At 48.3% G+C, this 27,453-nt stretch overlaps 1 protein-coding gene across 2 annotated transcripts in view; it reads right to left on the reverse strand.

The window, feature by feature from the left end:
- Positions 1-24,611, reverse strand: part of TPCN2 (two pore segment channel 2) — a 261,921-nt gene extending 237,310 nt beyond the window's left edge. For both annotated transcript variants that reach the window (XM_085643579.1, XM_085643578.1), the window contains exon 1: positions 24,037-24,611. In XM_085643579.1, the coding sequence (XP_085499705.1) occupies positions 24,037-24,181 (145 nt within the window). In that variant the 5' untranslated portion in view covers positions 24,182-24,611. The remainder of the gene's footprint in view (positions 1-24,036) is intronic.
- Between the last annotated feature and the right edge of the window lie 2,842 nt (positions 24,612-27,453).

Raw genomic sequence — 27,453 nt, forward strand, 5'->3', positions numbered from 1 at the left:
GGGTTTGTGCTCTTAAATGTTTTCCAAACTTAGGCTGATGTGACACCAATGATTATTTGCAACCAATGTGCTCGCAAATAAATGTGATGCCAAGCTAAGACATTTTTTACAGCCAATGCGGCATCATTTTCTTCTCTATGCACAGATTTGGTATTTAAATGTGATGCCTCACTCCTTGCCGACTCTGCACCAAGGCTGATTTCGCACTTAAACACGTTTGCTTTTAAGTGTATTTTTGCACGAAAGGGTTTCCACATTAGGTTTCTTTTGCACGAAGGGTGATTTTTCCCACTAAAAGGGGTTTTAAACTTTTGTGCCCTCCTGCGGGCGTCGAACCAGGTGTGATTTGGCCCCGCACTGCGCGGTCATCCACATAAGTAGTGCTACCGATGAACACCACCGAGACCCAATTTCAATTCTTAATTACCACATTTTCTCGGTTCTGAGTGTTGCCCACAGCTTCAATGCGCTATATTCAATCTGCTTTTTCTTATTAAATAACAACTCAGAGACCCAACTCCTCCTGGAGATCATAAAATTATACCCAAATACTGCAAACACAAGGCTAACCCAGAAACAGTACTGTAGGCCCCAACTAGACTCCCCCCCCCACCCCCCCCTCCCGGAAAGCGCTCCCGGACCAATAGATCACAGTCTTTTATCTTAGTCTGAAACAAACACCAACCTTCATTTTTTCACCCCATTGCGATGTTGAAAGTCCTAAAATGTTCAACCATGTCTAGGGACGCTAGCTCCCACAGGCTGCCTCTAATGACATCCACACCCCCAGCTAACCTCCTCAGCTCCTTCCACAACCCCCGCCCCCCACGCCTGCCCATTATTGTGCCCATGCACCTTCGGATATGAAAACAGCAGAAGTCCTGCATAAATCTAATTAGTCTGTACCATAACGTGAAACAAACCTACAGCTCACGATGCACAAGGCCAGGAATGGTTTATTCCAAACTCGCTCAAGAAGGAATGGGGAAGCGCAAATAACATGGTGGTGAAGTAGTTCAAGCGAGAGGTGATAGATGCTCCAACTACTAATGCTCAGTGGTTTTCAGACAGTCTGCGCCTCAGTTTCCATAGTCAGAAGTGACCATTTTTCCCTCAAATTGCCCTTGGGTACCAATGAGGATTCAGAGTCAAAGATAATCCGGAGGTTTTTTACTTTCTCTGCTAAATAAAGTCACAAAAAGGACTTCCCTTTGTGACCAAGCTGGTCAGCTGGAGCTACATGGACAACAAGAAGGCGTATGTACACAGAAGAGCAATGAGGACCCGGAGGAACTTTGAGGGACACTCCAGTGACCCTCCAGCTCTCAGAGCTACAGCGGGCCTGTTGAGCCCATTGGGAGTGGTCTTCCAAGAAGGTAAGGATCTACTGGCCATGGCATCTGCTACTCGGTCGCCATCTCAGAGGCCATGGAAAGACAGACAGACTGCCTGCTCAAATGAAGGATGCCATCCCAGAATCCCAGGAGGCAAGTCAGCACAGCATGAGGAGAGCGCAACCTAGAGGGAATTCTTGAAGACCACATGAGGTTTAGAGCATGTGCTGCTGAGGGTGATTTCAGGAACCTGTTAGACCAAAAGGGCCTACCTGCTGAGGTGATGAGACCCCCGACACCAAGGGAGTAAAGCCGTTTCAGAAGCATGTGCAAGGGGGCAGGAGGGTGTCTGTGTGTGTCGCTGTAGCATGCCAACAGATTAACAGGGAGAGCCGAGCCAGAGTCAACCCAAGGCTTTGGCTGGGCTTTAAGAGCCCGCACAAGCCAAGCCTTATGAACATCCAGCAGGAAAATCAAGCAACATACCTCAAGTAAAAATATGATGAAGTGTCTTCAAAATTAAACAGGCATTGGCATAGCCAATAGGTCTCGCCTTTGGGACCTTATAAGTGTTTAGCCATGCAACAGTTGCATAACTAAATACTTATAAGGTCCCAAAAGTGAGACCTCGCGAAAGTGATCGCGCTCAAACATCAAAGCGGCCGTGTAAGTGAAAGTAATTGCGGTAAAAGCGGCGCGCGTGCCGCGCACATGCACTGTAGCTCTAGGCTGGCCTGGTAGCACTTTTTGGAGTCCTCTCAATAAGTCTCGCCAGACCAGCACATGCGCTAGGTCAGGCGAGACCTAAAAAGGATTTCTTTAACCGGTGGAAGCGTTTCACATTAGTAGGCCGGATGTTATTACTGCACTGGGAAATGGGTGTTAAAAGTGCTAGGTTTTGGATCCATTATAGCAGAGTTATGGCAATAATTGCCGAAATAAAGTTCTCGACTGACTGGCTATGTTTTGGAGCATGAACTCACAAACATGTATGCCCCCCGCCCCATGGCCAATAGTGAACTAAGAGGCAAGTCAGAGGTCATGTTTACCCTACACGTAGCCTAGACTGTTGTGTGTGAAGCAACATTATAGTAGGTTTAATGAAACACAAAAGGTGTTTGTAGAGCACAGAGCCTGAACTCACATGTTTGAAGGGGCTCTCATATCGCCGGAGCAGCCAGGGGCACTGGAACCGGCTCACAACGGTGGGATCGTCGAGAGCTCCGCAACACCAATACCACCCACCGACCCACCCACCGACCCACCTCAATATCTCACCAGAAGGCGGTATGCCTGTGTAAAGAGCTGCTCAGGTCACCTCCTTCGATTGGGCCAACTTCTCTTGGGGGGGGGGGGGGGGGGGGTGGCTGGAGAGAGGGAATAGTGGAGGGAGGCTTGATTGGGTGGTCAGAGTGTGGCATTCTGGTGAGGTGATGAGAAGGCGGACTGCTGCATCACAGGAGCAAGGCACGGAGGAGTCAGCCTGGTGCCCAGATGTACTCCTTCTAGCCTCCCCTGATGAAAAGTAAATGGCTTCTAGTTTCGTAAAGTTCCTTATTCTCACGCTTCCTATGCACCCTTATCTCTACGTTTTACTTCCTCCGCTGGACCCTCCTGTTTTTGCCTCAATTCCCCATCGCCTGCCCCTCCCCGAAGGGCACCCACCTACTTACTACACACCATATCCCCGCCCAGAGAGAAACTGCCATTTTGGGTTAGTTGGGCCATCGTCACAGGGCGCAGAGTAGGATTGTTAAATGTGCTGGAGAATGGACCACTCTGCCGGATGCGGATTCTTTGGTTTAATATGTTGAAGAGAAGTATCATATAGAGAGACAGCAAATAAAGTGATGCTCTCAAAGGACACAACCTATCACACATCACAGAAAACATTAGACAATCTACCTACGACCTCAGCCGCACAATAATGTGTAATACTCGGAGGACACCAGGGACGCAACTAGACCCAAACTTCAGGGGTGGGGGGATATAACAGTTCAACCGACGGAGGAGAGCTAACACTTGAAACACAGGACGGATTAAAAACCATGCACATTGGTCATCACTGCGGGTGATGTTACGCCTGCGCAGTGCTGCAGGCCAGCGTTATGTGATGATAGCACTGTGGGATGTTCCGCCTTTATAGGCTAGTATGGTCATGTGGGCCACTGCTGTGTACTGGACAAGCGATGTGTCCTATTGGGTCTGTGCGTTGTGACCGTAGGGCCACGTTGTGTGATACTGACAGAATATAAAGTGATCTTGGCCGCCACTGTGTATTTAGATGGACTGGGCCAGCACTGTATATTGACATGGGTACTTCGAATGCACCAGCATTGGTTTACATTCATTAAATTAACCAATAGAACATCTCTAGTTCTCTTCTCTGGTTTTGAATTTGGGAGCACCCAGCAGATGGTGGGCCAACCCCCTGCAGAGCCCCAGACTGGATGTAAATGCACACTGAATAAAGGTGTGAAAGTTTGCCTTTCTTTACAAGGTGACATGGGGAAGGCTGTTACCTTTAGATATCGTAAGAAAGAGTTGTGTGAAGTCCTGCTGGACAGAGGCCCTAAACCTGAAGGGAAGGCCTCTCTAACCCAGGAATGAAGCCAACCCAGCGTCAGCACTGTTAGCACTATCGGGTTAATGGTCAGTGTGCCCCTGGCATCTGGTGAAGGAGTGTGGAATAGAAGCATTAATAATGACTTCTACGTCAGCAGAGCTGCCGCTTTCCCAGGTCCACGTGTGATGTGCTGGTCCAGGCCAGGGCTTTTCTTGGAATTCTCGGACTTGCAGTCCAGTCTTATATAGGAACACACAATCAGCAAGACCCAGAATTCAAAGAACAGACCTCGACTGGGGGTCTGGACTAAAGCAGCAAATCACATAAGGATCTGGAAAACTTGACAGGGCTGCGTCACTTGCAGCACAAACCAACACATCACCAACATACCAAAATCATGTTATAACAACCTTTTCTGGTTAGGTTATATGTCCAGCTTCGTGATGACAAAACTGTTTTTTGCATGGTGCACAAAATGTGTGTATTTTTGTGTGTGCACTCACACAGAGGCACAAGCAGACATGCACACAAAAAGCAATCCACACATTATTTTTAGATACCTTCTGAGAGTGTCCCAATTCGCTCTCTTCCTCTTTCACACATATAAACAGGGGCGGCTCCTCAACAAGGGCAGAGAAGCGTTGCCCCACTGCTTTCTCGCAGTGCGAAAAGCAGAATCATAAAATGGTAAACCATTTTATGTTTCTGCTTCTCCCACTGCGAGAAAGCAGTGGGTATGGTTGCGGTCAGGCGGGTGAGCGGGGCTGCTCTGCGAGCAGGGGAGGAGTGGTGTGCCCACTTCTAAGGCGCCCTTTTGGGGGCGACCAAACCATTCATGCGCACTCTGCCCTTCTCCATGCAGGCTGCAATGCAGCCTACATGGGGAACATGAACAGGCCTTTAGCCCCTGGCTTGGCGGCGCCCCGACTAATCAAAAAGCTGCTTGCAGGGTTGTGATTGGCTTAGGGGTGGGAGCCTGGATGCCAGCTTCCTGTTCTTGCCGGAGGCAGGAGAGGAGCAGACACGACACATGACCCGGCCAGCGGGAAGTTGTTTATTTTTTTCCCCTCCATTATTAAATTAAACCCCCTCCTCCCCGAATGACCCCCCTCCTCCCCGAACGACCCCCCCTTACGCGAAAAACTCCCCTTACGCGGAAAAACCCCTTTACGTGAACAACTGCATGTAAACAATCACACAAGCAGGGAGATACTCCTCAAAAGGCTCTCGGAGTATTAAAAGCATGTTTTAACTCCTTACCTCTCGCACCTTTCTTAATTCCCCTCTCAGTGGGCTGTCTGGATTACTGTGTGTGCCCAAATGAACATGGAAATGGAAATGGTATTTATAAAGCGCGACTGTCGCTCCGGAAGAAGCATCCTGGCGCTGACTGGAAGGGGTATAGAAAGATGGAATGGAGCAGGGTTAGATGGTGTTCCGTACATACTCGTCAGAAAGGCTGAAGATCCATGTTTTCAGTTGTTTCCTAAATTGGCATTCCTTGGTGAGGGATCTCAGATGCTGGGGCATAGCGTTCCATGCCTTAGAGGCAAGGTGAGTAAGAGTTTTTCCCCCTTTGGTTTTTAGGTTGAAGTTGGCTAGTGTTATTAGGTTATTGTTGGAGGATCTCAGGGTCCTCTGGGGGTTGTAGTGGGGATAGCGTTTGATCAGGTACTTGGGGCCAGTGTGGTTGAATGCTCGGAAAGCCACGGTTAGGATCTTGAATAGGATCCTTTTGTGCAGGGGTAACCAGTGAAGGGTTCTTAGGGCGGAGGAGGCTGAAGATCTTCTGGGGAGTTTAAGCACCAATCTAGCAGCCGAATGCTGAACACTCTGCAATTTTTTGAGAGTGGCTTTTTTCACACCTGCCAGGAGACCATTACAATAGTCTAAGCGTGAGAGGATTAACGCCACAGTTACCGTCTTTCTGGCTTCAATTGGTAGGAAATCAAAAAATTTTTGAGGGATTTAATGATTCCGAAGCAGCTTCCTGCCACTATTCTGGCATGCTGGTCGAAGGATAAGTCAGTATCGAAGGTGACTCCAAGGTTTCTTGCAGTTACGACGGTCTGAGGGGGGGCTGTGGAGTCCTCTGGCCACCATAGATGAGGACAGAAGTTGACGTTTTTCCCCATGGGAAGGATCTCGGTCTTCCCTGTGTTACACTTAAGATGGTTAGTTTCCATCCATAGGAAGACATCTTTCAGGCAGTTTGTTAGATTTTGTTCGGCAATCGTGGAGTTTTACTCAAGCGGGACTATGAGTTGGGTATTGTCGGCATAAGATGTAACAGTGATACCGTATGATTCGATCAGAGATAAGAGGTATGAGGTAGACATTAAAAAGTAAAGGACTTAAGATGGAGCCCTGTGGGACTCCTGATCGAATCTTTTTCTCAACTGAGCTGAAAGGTCCTAGTTTGATGGACTGTGATCTTTCGGTAAGGAAAGATGTTATCCAATCTAAAGCTAGGTCAGAGATGCCGATGTCCCTAAGTCTATCTAGGAGTAGGAGGTGGGAGATTGTGTCGAACGCTGCCGTGAGGTCCAACAAGATCAATACAGCGTTTTTCCTTTGATCTTGGAGAAGTTTTATGGAGTCAGTCAACTCAATCAAGGCTGTTTCCGTTGAGTGCTGTGAGCGGAATCCTGACTGTTGGGGGTGGAGGATATTATTCATTTCCAGATGGGTTTTAAGTTCCCTGTAAACTATTTGTTCTGTGATTTTACCCAAGACAGGGAGGAGGGAGATAGGGCGGAGGTTGGTTAGGTCCGACGGGGATTTATTTGTTTTTTTCATTAAAGGTTTAACAATGCCATGTTTCCATGCCCTAGGGACAGTAGCAGTGCTGAGGGAGGTGTTCACTATTTCATTTATAATGGGATTTACAATGTCAATCAGTTGATGCAAAATACTGGGAGGGCAGGAGTCAGAGGGGGCACCTGACTTGCATGCTAGGATGACGTCCTTGGTCTGTGCCAGGGTGACTTGTGTAAAGGTCTTTAGGTAGGCCGTGGTATTATCTTCTTGTTCCTGTCTGAAGGAGGACTGGGAACGTTGGTATAGGGGGAAATCTTTCTGAATAATATTAATTTTTTCTTCAAAGAAGTCTGCTATTCTGTCGCAGAGATCTTGGGAGGGAGGTATTTCGGACTGTAAGGCTTTAGGATGAGTGAAAGATTTCACTAATGAAAACAGGGTTTTTTGCTTTTGTTTGGCCTCATTAATGGTTCTGGTGTAGAATTCTTTTTTGGCGTTTTTTATAGTAGAATGGTAGCTTTTCCTTAGTAGGACATAGGAGTTTCTGTCCGCACTATCATATGTTTTTCGCCATTTGCGTTCTCCTTTTTTGCACAGCAGGTGAGCTTTGGCTACTTCTGGTGTGAACCAGGGGGCGTTAGTTTTAGTTATTGTACCTGCTTTCCTAATGCGTTTGGGTGGAGCACGGATTTTAATTTCGTGTGATATCCAATTGTGGAAAGCTTGGGAGTCTTGTTCAGCATTTCCAGTCATGCTGGGGATCTGGGTCTCAAGGGTAGGTTTGAGTTTAAAGGCTTCTTCTACCTTTTTCCAGTTGACCTGGTTCTCTGTAGGTACACACGGTTTAAAGGCGTTTATATAATGGGGGTTCTGATAGAGAATGGGATCAAGTAGTGGTCGGTCCAGATTTGTGGGACTGTGGTGTGGGTTTCTAGGTCAGGGAGGTTGGAACAGACCCCATCTAAAGTATGTCCCGCTAAGTGAGTGGGTTGCTTGATCATTTGTTGGAGGTTGAAAATCTCCAAGGTTTGGTGGAAATTAAGAATCTGTGCATCCTCTATGGAATCGAGGTGCAGGTTAAAATCACCTAGCAGGGTGACATGAGGGTATCTGATTAGGAGTTGGCCGAGGGTGTCACTGAGGGAGTCTAAAAATTTGGTGGCGGTACCTGGTGGACGGTAGATAAGTCCTCCTGAGAATGAGGTGGATTCATTGAGTTTGATAGAGAATCCAAGGGATTCGGCTCCTTTTAGTGAGTCGAGGGTAAAGGTGTGGCATTTAAAGGAGTTGTGTAGTAGCAAGGCAACTCCTCCGCCACGTCCCTTTAGTCTATCTTGCCTGAATATGGAGTATCCATGTGGAAGAGCAGTGGCTAGGTCAGGGTTACTATTGTTCGTAAGCCAAGTCTCCGTTATGAAAAGGCAGTCAAGATTTGACTCCTGAATGAGGTCTCTAATGTCCTGGTTGTGGCAGGTCATGGATCTTGCGTTGATCAACCCTCCAATGAAGGATGGGTTTTTTTCCCCTCGGGTTAACCTGGGGGGCTGAGGTGTTAGCCGGGGAGGAGGTCCATCTGCAGAGCCTGCAGCTAAAAGGCCCCTTGGCGGTGTTAATGTCAACTTTACAAGTGCAGTGTACGCTGCTGCGTAAATTCTTTAGCGAATTGGCTTGGTACATTAAAATGGGGGGACCAGGGGCAGAGTTTCCTGCGCCTGTCGCGGACTTGGCGCGGACGGGCGCAGACGGGCTTGCCTTAGGCGCGCCTTCGGCGCGCAAACGGCGCGCCCGCTGCGCTCGTCCGCTGCGCTTGCGCTGGTGGCACATTTAGGGAGAGGGGTTGTGGGCGTGTCCTGCCAGGGGGCGTGGCCTCGTGTCTCGAGTGTTGGCGTGGTCAAAGTAGTGCACCTAACAGCGCTATATCCGCTCAGGTGAAGTGCTTGCCTGGCGGTATTGCCCAGAGTAAGCTTAAATCAGGAACAAAGTTTTAAAAGATGTCAAAACAAGCAAATACAATTTTAAAACAAGCGAGTATGTCCTCCGGCTTCCGCCTCAGAGGGTGTTCGTTCCAGTAAGACGCGCTATTGGTCATCGCTGTCTTATAGGCGGGGGTTGTGGGCGTGTCCTGCCAGGGGGCGTGGCCTCGTGTCTCGAGTGTTGGCGTGGTCAAAGTGGTGCACCTAACAGCGCTATATCCGCTCAGGTGAAGTGCTTGCCTGGCGGTATTGCCCAGAGTAAGCTTCAAATCAGGAACAACGTTTTAAAAGATGTCAAAACAAGCAAATACAATTTTAAAACAAGCGAGTATGTCCTCCGGCTTCCGCCTCAGAGGGTGTTAGTTCCAGTCCATGATAGTGTGAATGTGAGTTACAGTGCACTGCTCCGTCAAACACAGCATGATGTTGAAAATCCCAGCACCCCAACAGTAGTGCCTGGCTTCTATGGGGAGAATGGCAAGCAAACAAAAAAAAAAAATACGTTACTGTGTCAACGCGACGTTCTCTGCTCCGGACCTCCACAGAAACTGGAGCTAGGAACTTCCTTGACCAATCAGGTGGCGGGGCGCTGCTTTCTTGCTCAGAGCAGCATCCTGATTGGCGGGAACGACCTTACTCAGCGCTCCACAGCACCCTGGAGGCCTGCACTCACTAAACCAGCTGTCTTAAAACAGCTGGATTAGAGATGTTTACACAGCATGTGTGGCTGGCCGTCTCAAGACCGCAGCCAAAAAGACAAGCGCACTTCAAACATAACAGCATTGAAAACCCACCTTCCCCCTTGCAGCTGTGACTCAGCAGCGACCCCGCACTGTCCCGACGCATTGCTTGGGACGGGGATAAAAAAAAAATTTAAAAAAATGAATTATTTTATTTTTCATGAGGTATTGGGGAGGGCAGGGTTTAAATGGGGTGATGCTCCTCCGCTCCAACAGTAAAGCCCCTACACCCAAATATGCTGGACGTAATGTACATGAGCCACTGCTAAATGGTTCAGCAGCAGCTCAGCACAGGGCTACAGTGGCGCTTTGGGTCCCAGTGTCCTAAAGACTGGCTCCACTCAACAGCCTCCTCCTCAGCAGCCCAAGCAATAAACAGGCTACCCGTCATGAGTATCGGGACTCCCCTTGGCGGCGGCAAAGTGCCAGTACGTAAAGGGATTAAAACAAGAAGTGCAGGTATGCAGTACATGCGAGGGCCTGCCAATTTAAAGCACTGAAGAGGACGGCCCTTTGTGGCCAGTTCTCAGAAAAGGTTCTTCCGTGAAAGGAGTTCATTGAGCGATCCGAGTAGCATTAAGTTGGGTAACAAACATCTGTTATTCAGCGCCACGATAACCTTCTGGGCAAATTTGAGCTTTACAAATACACATGCTATGACACAACCCGGCACAAAATGGTTGATATGGCTGGCTAGAAGTCGAAGAAATGCTTTTGAAGTTCCAAACTTTATGTGTGCTGCGCTGTACAGCACACCAACAGAGTGGGAACGTTATAAACTAGGCCCAAGCACAGCAGTACTGGAAGGATAGTTTTCTAGTACAAAACCTATGCAGGACAGCCCACACAAACACCATTAAGCTAGGACGCAAGGGCATGTGCATAGGCGCATGTCAGCCTAAAGCGTGCCAGTGCAGGGAGAAAAGAAAACAGCATTAGTTCTTAGTAGATTGTAGACATAGCGCAGCAACTTTGACTGCTGCACTGTCTGGATTTGATATTTAAAGAGCGCAGGCTAATGCCTTAAGGTGTCTAGGCGCTACATCCCGACAGAGCTGCAGAAGAAAAATCAGAGGACCCTCAGACGATGCAGATCATGACAAAAGGGTGAAAAGCCTGGTCTTAAGGGCCTTTCGGAATGGGAGCAGTTCCAAGGGATTTTTCAGATGGCTGTGTAAGGTGTTCCACAATTTGGCCATTGTGTAACAAAAAATACTACCTCCCCGCCTGGAAAGGAGAGTCTCAACCAAGTTTCTGTGTGGCCTCTACCAACTTATCTTGTGCCGAAGATTAACTGGACAAACACAAAGATACGATGGGTGGAGCGCTGAAACTTTTCAGACACTCACCCCCAGATCTACGTTGAATCCCAGTTCAGAGAGCTATAAGCAAATCAGTCTTGAGCCTGTGCCTCTTGGAAACAGTCCATTCCGAACAGACAAGCCATGTCTTCCCTGGACGGGAAACCAGCATCCTGGGACCGGTTTCGGGCTAACAGCCCTCATCAGCCAGGCTAGCTTGAATCCAGTGGCAAAGTGAGCAAAGGACCCACGTCTGGGAATACCCTGCCAACTTAGCTATCCCATGCTCACTGGCTGATAAAGGGTGTTGCCTTGAAACCAGTCCCAGGATGCTTGTTTCCAGTCCCGGGAGGACATGGCTTGGCAGTTCGGGCTGGACTGTTCCCATAAGGAACAGGGACAAGACCAGTGTTCCCTTGAACTTGCGCGCCTGTGCGCCCGTGCACCTCAGTGCCCCCGAGAGCGCACTGCTGTGTGTGTGGCGTGCACACACACATCCCCAGGGAGCATTCGCGCTGCCGCAGTGTGAAAAACCGGCATTTCCAACGTGCAGAAGAAGAGGCATTTAGAGTGTGGCTGTGGGGCTCATTGTGTGCTTTTGTTTAAGTATTCGTGTTAATTGCAAAGCCCATAACGATCTGCAATTAACATAAATGCTTTAAACAAAAGCATACAGTCTGCCCGCAGCTACACTCTAGAAAACAAAAGAAATGCAGCAACAATCACAGCGTGTGCTTTTTGAATCACCTAAAAGCACACGCTGTGTTTGCAGACTTACTGCATTTCTTCTCTTATTGCGGGGTGATTGTGTGCCTTTTTATAAAGTTTTGATGTTAATTGAAGCTCATGAAGGGGGCTGCCATTAACAGGAAAACAGTGGAGGCTGGTGACATTTGAAACTGGCGGGCGTAACATTATAGTTGTACTGCTACTTAGTTTCTCATCATGCCTCTATTTTTGGCCGTTTTTTTAGATCTCTACTGACTGCCAATAAACAAAGAGGAGTTGTTCAAATATTTCCGTATTTGTTCAGAACCTCTGCACAAAGCGGCCTCTCCGTTATTCAAGAACTACATTAATTGGACCGCCGCCTTACCTAAAATCAATAAATGTTGTCAAACACGTCTTAGTTTTTCTTGTTAGGCAGCAAATTCCTGGAACTGGATGCCCCAGCCCAGGGACCAAAAGTCCTACGAACCTTGTATTTGAAATGATAACTGGCTCTATCTTTTCTGTTATCCAGAAATTGTAACCTGTGTTATGACAACCTTTACGGCAATTGTGCGCTGATTATCAGCAAACGTTCCATCTCACTGAGCCATCCTCCCCGATGACGTATCTCAACACAACCGACACAATGCACCATATTCCAAGTCAACCCACCAGTATACAAAATAACGTTTCCCAACAAGTAACACCGCATCAGCATATCAACAAAACAGTGAGTACACTAACACAACACGATACAATGACGTAACATCCTTAGAGCATCGTACTGACAATTTGCAGCTTGAAAAAACAAAATGAAATGCTGTCCAGAGTTTAAAGTACAGCGATCAATTAAAAAATGCGCTATTAAAGGCAGGGACGTAGTGATTAGTGAGCTATCCAACTAGAGTATCTCATGCGGGGCTGCCACCGGGCCTGGTGAACACAGTCCCACTAAAATCTAATTAATTAATTAATTAATTATTCATGAGCCTCGTCTATCTGGTGCTCATAAATAACAATGCTGGGAGCTACCAAGACTGGGGTGTAGGGTGCGGGTAGTGTGCCGACCCACGCTGAAGGAAATTGAGAAAGCGAAATGACCCCAATAGGGGGAAAAAATTGAGCAGTTGGAAAAATAGAAAACGTCATAACTAGAGAGGTAACAGTAAGGAAAGATGAGAGCTAAAATGATGGGTAGGTAACCCCTGTGATATTGTGACTCAGTTTGTCAGATTTTGCAGCCTTAAAAATATAAAACATGCAGCCCAAAAAAGCTATTTTTTGTTGGTATTTTTGTGGCAGGCACAAGATGCGCCTATCACAAAAATATTGTGACCTAGTTGCAGAAGCAACAACAAAGTACTGTGCCTTGAGGCAATAGAAAGCTGAGAAGAGGGATATCTGGTGCAAAAAAGTGCAGATATTAATTTAATATCAGCGCTGCCTCTGGTACCATGTAACTCATCAGTATCTAGACCACAGCACGAAATACATGACCTGGTGTGGAAGGGGGCAGGATGGGGATGCCGACTGCAGTAACAATGCTTTCAGGTCAGCACCGTGTATTTCATGCAGGGCAAGGAGGTGCCGTAGGCACTGGAGGGCGGAATTTGGATCACAGGAGGCCAGATACTGCTGGGAAGGAAGGGGGACTAGGAGAAATGGAGACACGGGGAGGTGCAGCCAAGGAAATCAGGTGACTGACTCGCACTTTGACTCTGTCCGGTGGTGTAGTATGAATTGTGCTGCCATTTCCCTTGCTGGTAGATGCCTGAATCACAAAGTACCCTCGAGTTGGGTGAGGAAGGATAGGTCTTCTGGGGCATATTTATGTCCCCTAGCCCGAATTGACTTACAGAGGGAGTTGAACATGGTTTAGACCAGGTTGCTAAGAGCTTTTCTATCAAAGCTTTGTTGAAAGGAGCAACAGCTGTGAAGCAGTAGCCCCACGCTGCAAGAATGCTATTGGGAAATTTGAAGGTCTCTAAAATAGACTAATTGTTAATGAACTACTCTCCGCAGTGTGGGAAGGGGCTGGTAGGGAGTTCATATCGGTCTATTGGAAGGTATCTACACCACTAGCATCCTGTAGAAGAGGCTGAAATCTGTTTAATGATGGGTGAGTAAACCGTCCACCCAGTCGTCGTACTCCTCATTATGTGGAGCATCTTGAAGCCCTCGAATAGCATCAGAAGTCGATTCTACGATAGTGCTGGCATTGGGGAAGAGACTTGAGCTCATCCAAAGTTGGTTGTACCTTGTTAATCCCACAGAAAGACACAGACCTGGTCCGGATTGATGTTGGTTCCAGATCGGAGACAGGTGTCAGGGTCAGATCTGGAGTAGGCACCACCGAGGTCGAACCAGGCGCCAGAGCAGTCAGAATCAATAGGGCCTCCACCACAGGAGTGAAGCTATAGGCCAGCACAGATGAGGACCGGATGGAAGTCCAACTGAGTCAGCATTAGGACAGGCCCCGCCAGCAGGAGCCCGACTGTGGGCCTATGTGGCTCAGATGGACTTGAACGTTGCGTACAGTGAGCTGGCATTGTCCTACAGAGCTGCAGCTTGGACTCCATTAAGGCCTCTATCAGCAACAAACCTTGAGCCGGCACACTCGGGCATGCTGCAGCCAGTTTCGGCATGGGTCAGAGATGGAGGATGGGGTCAGAGATGGAGGATGGAAGCAGAGTCAGGTCCTTTGAATGCTGAATGAGTGACTTCTATCTGAAGCGGAAGTAATGGGATGGTGTCGAGTCACTCTTGGACGCCTTGCATTTGTCATGACGAGTGCCTCTCTTATTCCTCTTTGGTTTACCCGAGGAGGGTGGCTTAGAGGGAGACTGGAACTGGTATGGCAGCTGCCTCAAGAGTTGGAGTGGGAGCAGGTCCACTGCCTGGAGCGTGCCCTAGGTAGAAAGGGGAACCCATGCAGCCACAGCTGGCATGCTCGCGGGAAGGGGGCTGGGAATAAAATTAAAAGTTAGGTACCTTTACCGCCGGTTCCGCGCTGCCTCCGAGTCTGCTCCTGGCCGCGTGGAAGGAGGCAGCAAGTGCTTTTAGAAACATAAAATACTTGTAAGCATGACACCCCACCTGAAGTCAGCGCCCCGTGTGATTGCACCGCCCTAGAGCCACACAGGTCCTCTGACCTCAGTGACTGTCGCGCTAGGGCGTGCTGCATCATAGGCCTGCTTGCAAGACTGGAGGGGAACTTCAGTATGGATTGTGGTTGACAGGCCTTTAAGGTTAACCCACAGTTGCTACTGTTAGGGTCCATATGCTCGTGCTGACACCAGGGCTTCTAAGGTCTAGCAAGGGAATGTGCTCCCTCAGGAGAATGGTCTGGTGGACTGGTCATGAAGGCTAAACCTGGTTCCTCAGTTCCAAATTCGGCAGCTCCGACCATAGTGCCACATCCTCTCCTCTACTGAACACCATACTGCCCCAATGAGAGAAACTTGAACTGTCTTCAGCTACAACCCAATTGTGCCCCGCTATAAACTCCTAGATGCGACACAATTCAAATTACGCATTAGACGAGAGTAATATGCTGCTGAAAAAAAAGCAAGTCTATCCAAGAGCCTCTCATGAGGGACCATATCAAAGGCCGCAGACAGATCGAGTAGTATCAGAACAACCTTGCCCCCCCTGGTCCAGCTTGGGATACTGAATCACGTACACTTGGAATTACCAATCCCATTCCCTTTCCCTGAAAACCTAACTCTTGACCCCTGAAATGATGTGCCCTAAGCAGCAGCTACCATGTGACAAAGCAGTAAGACTGCGGTGCCCCATCCTTGGGGAGAAGGTGGTAGCTGAAGTAAAAGTTGGGTAATGACCTGAATCTCCCGAAGTCCATTTTCCAAGAAAAAAATGTGTCTTTTTGAGAGGTAAAGCAAGGTTCATTGACAGTGAGACCAGTTAAACGACGATGATTCGAAAAGTGTGGCAAAGCAGATTATTTCCAAAACAAAGTGTTTTGAAGTATAGAAGCAATTATTGCTTTAAACTCAGATCATACAAATAGAATGTCTGAAAATATGGATTATGAGCTTTTTTTTTTTTTTTTTTTTTTAAACGCCTCCTACCTCGACCTCTGCCGGTCGCACTTAAAGTCAAGTCATGTCAAGTCAAGTCAAGTCATAAAATTTGTATAGCGCACTACGTACCCAGAGGGTTTCAAGGCGCTTAGGAAGGGGAGGAGGATTATTTGTCAAATATCCACGTTTTAAGCTGCTTTCTGAACGCTAGGTGGTTCTGGGTGAGGCGAAGGTAGGAGGGGAGTGAGTTCCATGTTTTAGCAGCCAGGTATGCAAAGGATCTGCCTCCCATGGTGGTCTTGTTGATGCGAGGTATAGTGGCGAGGGCTTGGCTGGAAGATCGTAGTTGGCGGGAGGGGGTGTAGAAGGACAGTCGAGAGTTGAGGCAATCTGGTCCGATGTCATAGAGTGATTTGTGTGCGTGGGTAAGCAGTCGGAAGGTGATCCTCTTATTGACGGGTAGCCAGTGGAGGTCTTTAAGGTGATCAGAGATGTGTTCGTTGCGAGGGATGTCTAATATGAGCCTGGCTGATGCGTTTTGGATTCGTTGGAGTTTCTTCTGGAGCTTTGCGGTAGTACCCGCGTAGAGGGTGTTTCCGTAGTCCAGTCGGCTCGTGACTAGAGCGTGGGTAACTGTTTTCCTTGTTTCGAGGGGGATCCAGCGAAATGTTTTTCTGAGCATGCGAAGAATGTTGAAGCAGGAAGAGGATACGGCGCTGACTTGTCTGTTCATTGAGAGTGAAGAATCCAGGATGACGCCTAGGTTCCGTGCGTGGTCTGTCGGGATGGGTGCTTTTCCGAGGGCTTCAGGCCACCAGGAATCGTCCCATGCAGAGGGGGATGTACCTAAGATGAGGACTTCAGTTTTGTCTGAGTTCAGTTTCAGACGGCTTTGTTTCATCCATTCGGCAACTTCTTTCATTCCTTCGTGTAGGTTAGTTTTGGCAGTGCTAGGGTCATTGGTGAGAGAAAGGATTAGTTGAGTGTCGTCCGCGTAGGAGATGATGTTGAGGTTGTGTCGGCGTGCGATGGCCGCGAGGGGGCTCATGTATACGTTGAAGAGGGTGGGACTGAGTGAGGATCCTTGAGGGACGCCGCAGATGACTTCAGAGGCCTCGGACTTGAATGGAGGAAGGCGGACTCTCTGGGTTCTTCCGGTGAGGAACGAGGTGATCCATTCAAGTGCTTTTCCTTGGATTCCGATGTTATTGAGGCGTTGTAGAAGGGTGCTGTGGCAGACTGTATCGAATGCTGCAGAGAGGTCGAGGAGGATGAGGGCGACTGTGTCTCCGTTGTCCAGTAGAGTTCGAATGTCGTCTGTTGCTGCGATGAGGGCGGTCTCAGTGCTGTGTTTGGCTCGGAAGCCGGACTGTGAGGAGTCGAGGGATTTGTTGGCTTCGAGGAAAGCGGCGAGCTGGTTGTTGACGGCTTTCTCGATGACTTTGGCCGGGAATGGAAGAAGCGAGATGGGGCGGTAATTTTTGAGTTCGGTGGGGTCCGCTGTTGGTTTTTTCAGAAGGGCAGTGAGTTCGGCGTGTTTCCAGTCTTCTGGGAAGGTAGCGGAGTTGAAGGAGCAGTTGATGACGTCTCGGAGGTGCGGTGCTATGACGGAGTCTGCTTTGTTGAAGATGTGGTGAGGGCATGGGTCTGTGGGGGATCCTGAGTGGATGGAATTCATCAGGCGGATGGTGTCCTCAGTGGAGATTGGGTTCCAAGCGTTAAGGGTGTTCACGGGGGAAAGGTGGTCAGCAGATGGCAGGGTGGGTTGGTTTCCGGGTTGGTTGTCAAAGCTGTTGTGGATGTCTGCAATCTTGTTGTGGAAAAAAGAGGCTAGGGAGTCGCAGAGGGTTTGAGAGGGGGTGATGTCGTTGGAGTTGGCCGAGGGATTGGAAAATTCCTTGACGATGTTGAAAAGTTCCTTGCTGTTGTGGGCGTTGTTGTCAAGTCGATCCTTGAAAGCTGTTTTCTTGGCTTTTCGGATCAGTTGGTGGTGGGTGCGGGTGGCGCTTTTGAAGGCGTCCTTGGTGCTGGTGGTTGGGTCTTTTTTCCAGGCCTTTTCAAGGGAGCGGCAGAGTTTCTTGGACTTCTTGAGATCATCGTTGAACCATGAGGCTTTCTTGCTGCCAGGTTTGCTTTGACGTTTTTTCAGTGGAGCTAAGGTGTCGGCGGTGTTGGATAACCATAGGGTGAGGTTGGCGGTGGCTTCGTTGGCGTTAGAAGAGAGGGCTGGGGAGTTTCGAAGGAGCGATGCGGAGATTTGGTCCGTGGTGATTTTGTTCCAGTTTCTTTGCAGGGTAGGTTGGGAGTGGATGATGGGTTTTGGCTTGTTGTAGATGAAGTGAACGCAGCTGTGGTCGGTCCAGAGGAGATCCGTAGTGTGGCAGAAGGAGATATGATTGCTGGATGTGAAGATGGGGTCGAGTGTGTGACCTGCGATGTGGGTGGGGGAAGTGACTAGTTGTTTAAGTCCGAGGTTGGCGAGGTTGTCCACGAGGGTGGAGGTGTTGTGGTCGTTGGTCTTTTCAAGGTGAAAGTTGAGGTCTCCCAGAAGGATGTAATCTTTGGAGGGGAGCGCGTGTGGGGTGATGAAGTCCGTGATGTCTTCACTGAATTTTGCGCGGGGTCCTGGTGGTCTGTAGAGGAGAGTGCCTCTGAGTGTTGTTTTGGGGTCGATGTGGATCTGGAAGTGAAGATGTTCGGAGTTGGCGAGATTGACGTCAGAGCTGGTTGAGATGCGGATAGATTTCTTGTGGACGATGGCGATTCCTCCTCCTGTGTGGCTGGTACGGTCTTTGCGGGTGATCTTATAGTCTTCAGGGATGGCAATGGTGATGTCTGGTGCGGAGGAAGCATTCATCCATGTTTCCGTAAAGAAGGCGATGTCCGGGGAAATGGTGTCTAGTAGATTCCATAGGTCAATGGCATGCCTATGGACCGATCGGGTGTGGAGAAGGATGCATTGTAGGTGGTTGGGGTCGGGAATCTGTGGTGTGGACGTAGCAGAGATGTTGTCGGTGCCGCTGAATTTGCAGGAGTAGCAGGAGAAAGGGCCATGGGTGTGTCCAGGAGCGGCATGGACGCAGTTGGGGGCGCGACCGGGGTCGAGGGCGAGGAGGGAGGCGGCATCGTAGGTAATGCGGGAGGGCTGGGCAGCTCGAGGGGCAGGGGGTCTGGCGCTGGGCGCGGTCCAGGCGCGGACGGGCGTAGACGGGCTTACCTTTGGCGCACCTACGGCGCGGGTTGGGCGCGGGCGCTGCGCGTGGACGCTGCGCGCGGGAACTACTGTCATATATGGATAGCGGAGGGGGAGGGGCGAGGGCGGCTCAGCTGGGAGGCGTGGCGGGCTCAGGGGAACACAACAACAGCAGGATCAAAATGGAGGGGAGGTCAGAGCAGGGCGCCGGGGGAAATCACACACAACAATGCAATCAAAGCAATGTAAGCGCTGTGGGATAATAGCGCTATGAAATTACGAAGCTTACTAAAAATGGAGCTATGCAGATATCACAACTTGGTTACAATGCAGCAATACGATACCACGCTGTGAGGAGCAGCGAGGGGAGCGATCACTCAAGGCGGAAGCAGCGAGTGAATCACAGCGCTGCGAGGTTTGGGGAATGCTTTTGGGTGCTTGTGGGAGGGCGGCTCAGCTGGGAGGCGTGGCGGGCTCAGGGGAACACAACAACAGCAGGATCAAAATGGAGGGGAGGTCAGAGCAGGGCGCCGGGGGAAATCACACACAACAATGCAATCAAAGCAATGTAAGCGCTGTGGGATAATAGCGCTATGAAATTACGAAGCTTACTAAAAATGGAGCTATGCAGATATCACAACTTGGTTACAATGCAGCAATACGATACCACGCTGTGAGGAGCAGCGAGGGGAGCGATCACTCAAGGCGGAAGCAGCGAGTGAATCACAGCGCTGCGAGGTTTGGGGAATGCTTTTGGGTGCTTGTGGGAGGGTGGCTCAGCTGGGAGGCGTGGCGGGCTCAGGGGAACACAACAACAGCAGGATCAAAATGGAGGGGAGGTCAGAGCAGGGCGCCGGGGGAAATCACACACAACAATGCAATCAAAGCAATGTAAGCGCTGTGGGATAATAGCGCTATGAAATTACGAAGCTTACTAAAAATGGAGCTATGCAGATATCACAACTTGGTTACAATGCAGCAATACGATACCACGCTGTGAGGAGCAGCGAGGGGAGCGATCACTCAAGGCGGAAGCAGCGAGTGAATCACTTAAACACTTGTGTGACGTTCTGGCGACGTTCAAGTCCCGGGATCAAGTGTCAATACCAATACTGTGCCTCCGGTTCACAAAAGTACACATGTTCAGAGGGCACGGCAGGGGCTGAGAAGTTGTCTGTTTTGTCAACAATCTCTGTCCAGGTTGATGCGGGTGCTTAGGAGGGAATGGGCCCACAAGGCTGTAAAACTATAACATCCTGCGCAAGAGGCTCAGGTAATGTGACTTCTCTGCTGGGGGGTGCAGGAAGGAAAAATAAAGCTACCACCCGCAGGTGTGTCCAATCTTCAAAGCATGTGTGCGCTTCTGGTTACCAAAAGGGTGGTGTGATTGTGGAAAAACAGCAGGCAAGACCAGCTCCATGCATCACCCACATGATGGCTAGTACCCCCAGAATAGACTCACAGGATGGCTGGTTGGTGCACGGCTAATTGATCTGTTAAATTCTGGCCTTCCTGCTCAGCGCTATTCATGAGTATTCTATCTCTGACGCATAGCATTTTACATTTGAAGGCGCAGTTGCATGCTCATATATGTTAGACAATTTTAGCGTGCTGGTGCTGCCTCATTGGCAGTGTGCCTCAATTGCAGTATTGTCAGAGGGGCGCTAGAATACGTGTCGAATGCATTTTAATGCTGTGATGCAGACACTAGCATTAAAATGTGTTAGTCGAAAGCCTGGTGCCGCCCTACCCTAACCCAGCCCTGAAAAACTGTGAAAAGTAAAATTATAATTACAACTTTATTATAATTTTATTTTTTCCTGCTCAAAGAGAGCATTTATTAAAGTTTTCATGGTAATCGCAGCACCCATCATGAGCTGAAATTCACATGGAAACTTGAATAAATGCACACAATCACCCCGCAGCCCAGCTCTATAAAGAAAAGAAATGCAGCAACATGGCTGCCGAGGTTTCAAATTGCTATGTGGGACGGTTTCAAACCTGCTGTACACCGTTCACGTGGATCTGTATGTGAGGACATGCACCGTCTTTTCACTTTTTTAAGCAAAAGTTTGGAGTGATACTTGGTGCTGCACCCACACGCCCGGTCTGGTTACTGGCACACATAGCCTTGGTTGCAGCGCACATAGACCTTACACTGCCGACCTTACACTGCCGCACACAGAGGAAAAAAATTAGAGGGAACATTGGTCAAGACTGATTTGCATATGGCCAGGTCTAAACTGGGGTGGTATGGTGAGCAAAAGAGTGATGGATTAAACTAAGATCCTTGTGACTGGGGGTGAATGTTTGCATTGTCCGGGCTTCCGTTCATCAATTGTTTCTTTTGCAGATAAACTGGAGCGGAGTTCTGTAGGGCCCGGAAGACGATGCAGAGGGCCTTGAAATCAATTTGTTTCTTCATGGGTAGCCAGTCAAGAAACACAAGAGCTTGTTTAACAGACTGATATTTGGGAGTTCCCGTCAATAAACGGGCTGCTATATTCCAAAGAATTTACAGGTTGCTAAGCAAACCTTGCTGTAGGTTTCCCCAGAGAGCCATACAGAAGTCAAATCTAGAAAGGACAAGGGCAGAGACAACTAACTGTCTTTTGGAGATCCTGAGATATAAAAGGGAGTATTATCCTTAACATTTTTAATGAGTAAAAAGTAGGAGGAAGTGATGGCATTAGTCTGAGGTTTAAAAGATAAGGTAGTATCATAAAGTACTTCCAGATGTTTTGCTGTTGAGTGAAAAGTTAATAAATTCGCCCCAAAATATATTTGCACATTTTGTGATAGCCTGTTTTTTATACTGTGTGCAACAGAATTTTAAACAAGCATTGGCATAGCCAATAGGTCAACAATCTCTGTCCTTTGGGACCTTATAAGTGTTTAGCCATGCAACAGTTGCATAACTAAACACTTATAAGGTCCCAAAAGCGAGACGTATTGACTATGCCAATGCTTGTTTAAACTGCTGCAATCTATTGAAGCCTCACAGAGAACCATCAAAGCGGCCATGCAAGTGAAAGTAATAGCGGTAAAGCGCGACGCGCGTGCCCGCGCACATGCACTGTAGGTCTAGGCTGGCCTGGTAGCACTTTTTGGAGCCCTCACAAAATGTCTCGCCAGACCAGCGCATGCGCTGGGTCAGGCGAGACCTAAAAATAATGACGGTCACATGCACAGTGCCTTCAGCGATTTAGCTGGGACCTCGAAGCACTTTGAATGGTCACCACTATTCTACCAGTGCCCCAACTAGGATTCAGTTGGGTGACTGTCTAGAGACACACACACTTTATTTTTCATTTAAGATATGGGCGCGATATCTTATCTGTAGGTACCTCAAGGTGAAGGGGAACAAAATAGTTGCAGAACACTTTGGTTTTCGTGTTTTTAATCCACGTCACAAACATTGTTCTCAGGATTAGGGTTAACATAGTTTTTCTATGCACCTCAGCCTCTGGATGACCTAGGAAATACCTTGTACGAGGCTGACGTTGGAGCCCCATCGGCAGCTCAGCACAGCACACATCAGCTAAAGAAATGTGTGTGTCCTGAAGCTGCAGCAGCCCAGGCTGACGTCATGGGAGTTTGGTTGAGGGGGCGGGGCATGGCAAGTGCCACTATGGAGGAATTACAGAAACAGCAAAGTCCCGAGGCTTGCTCACCCAACAAAAAAAAAAAACCTGCTAAGTCTCTCTAAACTAATACAGGATAGGGCCATTCAAGAGGATAATATTGTAAAGATGTGGCGAATAGGACATGTAGCAGCAGCAAAGATGTGCCTAAGAGCACACAGGGTGGAAGCACAGAGTGAACTGGACATTGGGGGAAGAAGAGTAGAGGTGGGCGAGCCCATAAAAGCTCGAGCCAGATGCCTTGCTCTGCCCAGGGTACTCTTGAGACTCAAGCCAAAACGAGCCGAGCTTACATGTGCCTTCTGTCTGCCACCCACACTCTAATCGTAGGCGCCAAGAATTAAAGACAAGGCCTTTCACGTAAGCAGGCGGAGAGAAACCAACGCCTCTGCCGTGGCTGGATCCCACAAAGTAAAACCAGAACCTTTCGGATAACCAAATTCTGAGAGTCTAGTAGATGGGTAATTCTCGGAGCTTCCTTGTTCTCCACTAACACATATGGGAGAAGCTTCAGATACAAGCGTTCGAGAATATGCGTTCTGTGCCAAAGCCACTGGCACTGAAGATGAACGATGACGCTGCAGCGCGTACAACAAGAATCCAGGTCACATAAAGGACGCAGGACAACCTAAGGTCATCTTGGCGCTGAATAACAGATGTTTATTGTTACCGAATCAATGGTACTCATTTTATCAACCTCAGACGGATGAAAGGCTGAGTGGACCCGCCAGGATTTGAATCCCTAACCATGAGATCGAACACGGGGTGCATTAGTCCACGGAGCCGCATCTCAGGTCACTATTGGCATTTCTGGGATGGCGGGGATGAATCTTTTAAATCTATTACCTTGTAATTAATAACTCCAATGCAGCACGGGATACATCTTGATGCGAAAACGCTATTAGTGTTTCATTTGTAAAAAGATTAAGCGCAGCCCAAAACACCGCTTAGTAGCCCCGGCCAGCTGATTAAATGTCCACCCCCCAAAAGTAAGGATGCCACTATCAGCACACCCTGCGCCCTCATCTCACTCTTCCTGGTTCCCACCGTCTCCCCTTTGACGTTTTTCCGCATTTATCTCCCCCTTCGTTCCCCTTTAGCTCGTCATAAATAGGAGATGAGGAAAAAATAAGTGCCGGTTAACAAAATGAGGTGAGCCCCATCAGCAACCACCGGCTCAAATTAAGTACTGACCCACATGTCAAAGCAATACACTTTTAAAATAAATGAAGAGGCCATCATATTTTACGGGATGTGTGTTGTATGATTTACAGTAACATTCATGCGCATGACTTTAGAGCCAGGCCATTGGCTCGGCTCTCCCATGTTGGATTTTTTAGGCTCGCCCACATCTGTGTGGTAGAGCTCACAGGGCGGGGGTAAAGTACCACTGAGGCGATGGGGTAGATACTCCACGGTGCCAGAGGCCGCTGCAAGGACACAGCGGCGAGCAAGTCCTCTGCCCGGAGGCCGGCAGAGGACACGCAGCAGAGGAATTAAACTAACATATTATGAGAGTTTGACAAACTGAAATACAAAAATAAGACATTTGGAAAGTAAAAATGCAAATAGCACGAACTAAAGAAAGATCTGTACTGGTGAAACTACTCACACGTGGTGCAGACAGCTTGAGACCTCGGAGAATGCACCACTGCAAGTTCGTAAGTGTGGGATCCCAAGTGCTCTCATTAAGCGCCATGAAACAACCCTGGGCACAACTAGGCGCTATAAACTCCTTAGAGATGGGCACCTCGTCGGCACAGTACATTACCTGGCTCCAGCACGCACGTCACCGAGCAGCCCGACGATGAGTAGGAGCAACTCCTGGCTTTGGCGTCCCGCTCATGCGCTTCGAAGTCCGGGTTGGCGCACCAGCTCCGCTCCACGGTCGGCGGGAGCAGCGGCTCGGTCTCCATTGCGGGGGGGACCGAATGAGCCAAGCAGTTCTGTGTCTCTAACCCCCGGGAGTCCTCCTCAATAAGATCGCAGTACTGCAATTATTTCTTTAAAAATATAGTGCTTCTATATCTTCACACTAGAAAAAATGCGGCGAAAAATAATAATTTTAAAAAACTACTTCAGGTCTTTCTCGTCTGTTTTTGCTCAGCTGGTAAAGATGAAAGTAGTGATGCAACATCTAACTTTCCGAACTCAGCTCGCACGAAAATGCCCATGGAAACTAAAATGGTAGTCGGTCTGACTGGACCAGTCCTTCGCCCTGTGGGGCTCGTGGAGGGCGGGCAGCGAAGAACTTTTCTCCAGGTTCAGCAAAGCCAGCACTTTCTCCCACGGTTTCCTGGACCTCTCAGCGCCTGCCAGCACCGGCTGCCTTTATTTTGCAACCTCTTCCTGGACAGGGGCCGCTGGGAGTTGTAGTCTCGTTGCTTGTTCCTTGCTTTCTTGGCACTATACCGTGCATGTGTGCGCGCATCATATGTAGATGGACTGGGAACCCATAGCATGTTTGACTCTGACACTTGTAGTTTAGCGTTCAGCATTATAAGGCGTAAAAATCCCAGCATGCAAAGTGCTGTTGACTCGGGTGTCAACACCGGCTAAAGTAGTTGCTCAAGAGATGGAGCTACTTGCTTTGCATGTAGTTTAAGTGTCGGTATTTTGTTAGGGTGTTGGTGTTCTAATTCGATATTTTTCTTCATCTCGATACAGCTTTTAAATTAATCTGGATTTGTTTTTACAGATTACCTACAGTTTATAAATAGTTGTTTTCATTTTAAAACGTTGTTTGCATTAGATTTATAATAATAATGTGCACACGTATGTATTCAAGCATTTTATTAATCTTAACTGATTGAATAAATACTTTTCGTGGGTTTTTACATTTTTAAAAAATTCTGTACTTTTTGTCCAATTTTTAAAATAGGTCGAATTTTGTAAAACTTATGCGCATTTTTAAATACTTATTTTCCCTTGAGAAATAGGTTTTGCCACCTCCCTGTTACTTATTCCAAACCTCCTCCTACTGCTATAAGCTAAAAAAAAACATAACGCACTTTCTAGACCTTCCCTCTTCTATCCGTTCACAATGCTTTCAATTAAACTAACAGACTAAAATGTCCACCAATCAAATTAATTTTATATTTCCCTATACTACTTCCCCACTAATCCTGTTTGGGCTCCGGCGTAGCGTGACACCCGCCGAAAAGCACCTCCACACCTTATTAGGGGTAGCAAGCGCTATATAAATACAAAAGCTTTCCTCTTTTATCCCTCAACTATCCTTTTCAATCCAAATAACAAACTCACATGTCCACCACTCAAATTAATTTCATATCTCCCTTTACTAATTCACCACTAATCTTGTTAGATTCCAGAATAGCATGCTACTTGCCCAAAATGTGCTTCGGCACCTCATCAGGGGTGGTAAACGCTATATTAATACAATTACAATTACACGTCTCTTTATCTGCTCATTTATCAGTAATGCATTTATATGGCGTTTACTACCCCTGACAAGTCGTTGAAGCACTTAACGCCGGTGGTGGTTTGTGAAGCCATGCACTATAGTCCGCTCAACAAAGGGGGTGTTTTAGGAAAGGCATTCCGTTTAAGTAATGTTGCATAATTTTTTTTTTATAATAGCTCCTTCATTGCTCTGACTTGTAATTACTGCCCAGAGGTTTCATGTTCCCCGTTTCTATTTTTGACTGGTTCATACAGTCATGATAGTTATTCCTTGGCATTCTGGAACTTGTGTCCCTGCATTCTATGATAAAACTCGTCCGCAGAGAAAACAAGCATTGGCATAGCTAGCTTAATCTCCACAACGGCCCCCACAACGCTAAGGATGCCTGGCCTCCACCTTGGGGGTGCCCAGGAGTGGACGCCTCACAGGGAAAGCCAGGATGGGTTCCACAGCGGTATTCGTACAAGAGCCTTGAGACCCTTGCGGGTGAGTAGTGCGCTATACAAGTATCAAATTTACATTTACATTTAGGTCTCGCTTTTGGGACGTTCTAAGTATTTAGTTATGCAGCACAATATCCTTGGTGCAACCAAATCAACTGTTGCGTGGCTAAACACTTATAAGGTCCCAAAGGCGAGACCTATATGCTATACCAATGCTTGGAGTGGTTGTGTGTGTGGTTGTGTGTGGTTGTGTGTGTGTGGTTGTGTGTGTGTGGTTGTGTGTGTGTGTGGATGTGTTTGTGTGTGGTTGTGTGTGTGGTTGTGTGTGTGTGTGGTTGTGTGTGGGTGTGGGTGCGGTTGTGGGTGCGGGTGTGGTTGTGGGTGTGTGTGTGGATGTGTGGTTGGGTGTGGTTGTGTGTGTGTGGTTGTGGTTGTGGGTGTTGTGTGTGTGTGGTTGTGTGTGGTTGTGTGTGGTTCTGTGTGTGTGGTTGTGTGTATGGTTGTGGTTGTGGGTGTGGGTGTGGTTTTGTGTGTGGGTGTGTTTGTGTGTGTGGTTGTGTTTATGTGGTTGTGTGTGCGGGTATTTGTGTGTGGTTGTGTGGTTGTGTGTGGTTGTGTGGTTGTGCGTGTGGTTGTGCATGTGGTTGTGTGTGTGGTTGTGGTTGTGTGTGGTTGTGTGAGGTTGTGTGTGTGGGTGTGTGTGGTTGTGTGTGTTTGTGTGGTTGTGCATGTGGTTGTGTGTGTGCTTGTGTGTGTGCTTGTGTGTTTACTTGTTTGTGTGCTTGTGTGTGGTTGTGGTTGTGTGTGTGTGTGGTTGTGGGTGTGGTTGGGTGTGGTTGTGTGTGTGGTTGTGAGAGGGGTTGTGTGTGTGGTTGGGTGTGGTTGTGTGTGTGGTTGTGGTTGTGTGTGTGGTTGTGTGTGTGGTTGTGTGTAGTTATATGGTTGTGTGGTTGTGGTTGTGTGTTTGTGTGTGTGTGGTTGTGTGTGTTGTGTGAGTTGTTATGTGTGTGGTTGTGTGTGTGTGTGGTTTTGTGGGTGTGGTTGTGTGTGTGGTTGTGTGTGTGTGGTTGTGTGGTTGTGTGTGTTTGTGTGTGTGTTTGTGTGTGTGGTTGTGTGTGTGGTTGTGTGTGTGGTTGTGTGTGGTTGTGTGTGTGTGTGTGGTTGTGGTTGTGTTTGTGTGTGTGGTTGTGTGTGTGTGTGTGTGGGTGTGGTGTGTGTGGTTGGGTGTGGTTGTGTGTGTGTGGTTGTGGGTGTGGTTGTTTGTGTGGTTGTGTGTGTGTGTGTGGTTGTGTGTGTGTGTGTGTGGTTGTGTGTGTGTGTG

The sequence above is a fragment of the Triturus cristatus genome, chromosome 3_1 (genome assembly GCF_964204655.1).
Source record: "Triturus cristatus chromosome 3_1, aTriCri1.1, whole genome shotgun sequence".
Lineage (NCBI taxonomy): Eukaryota > Metazoa > Chordata > Amphibia > Caudata > Salamandridae > Triturus > Triturus cristatus.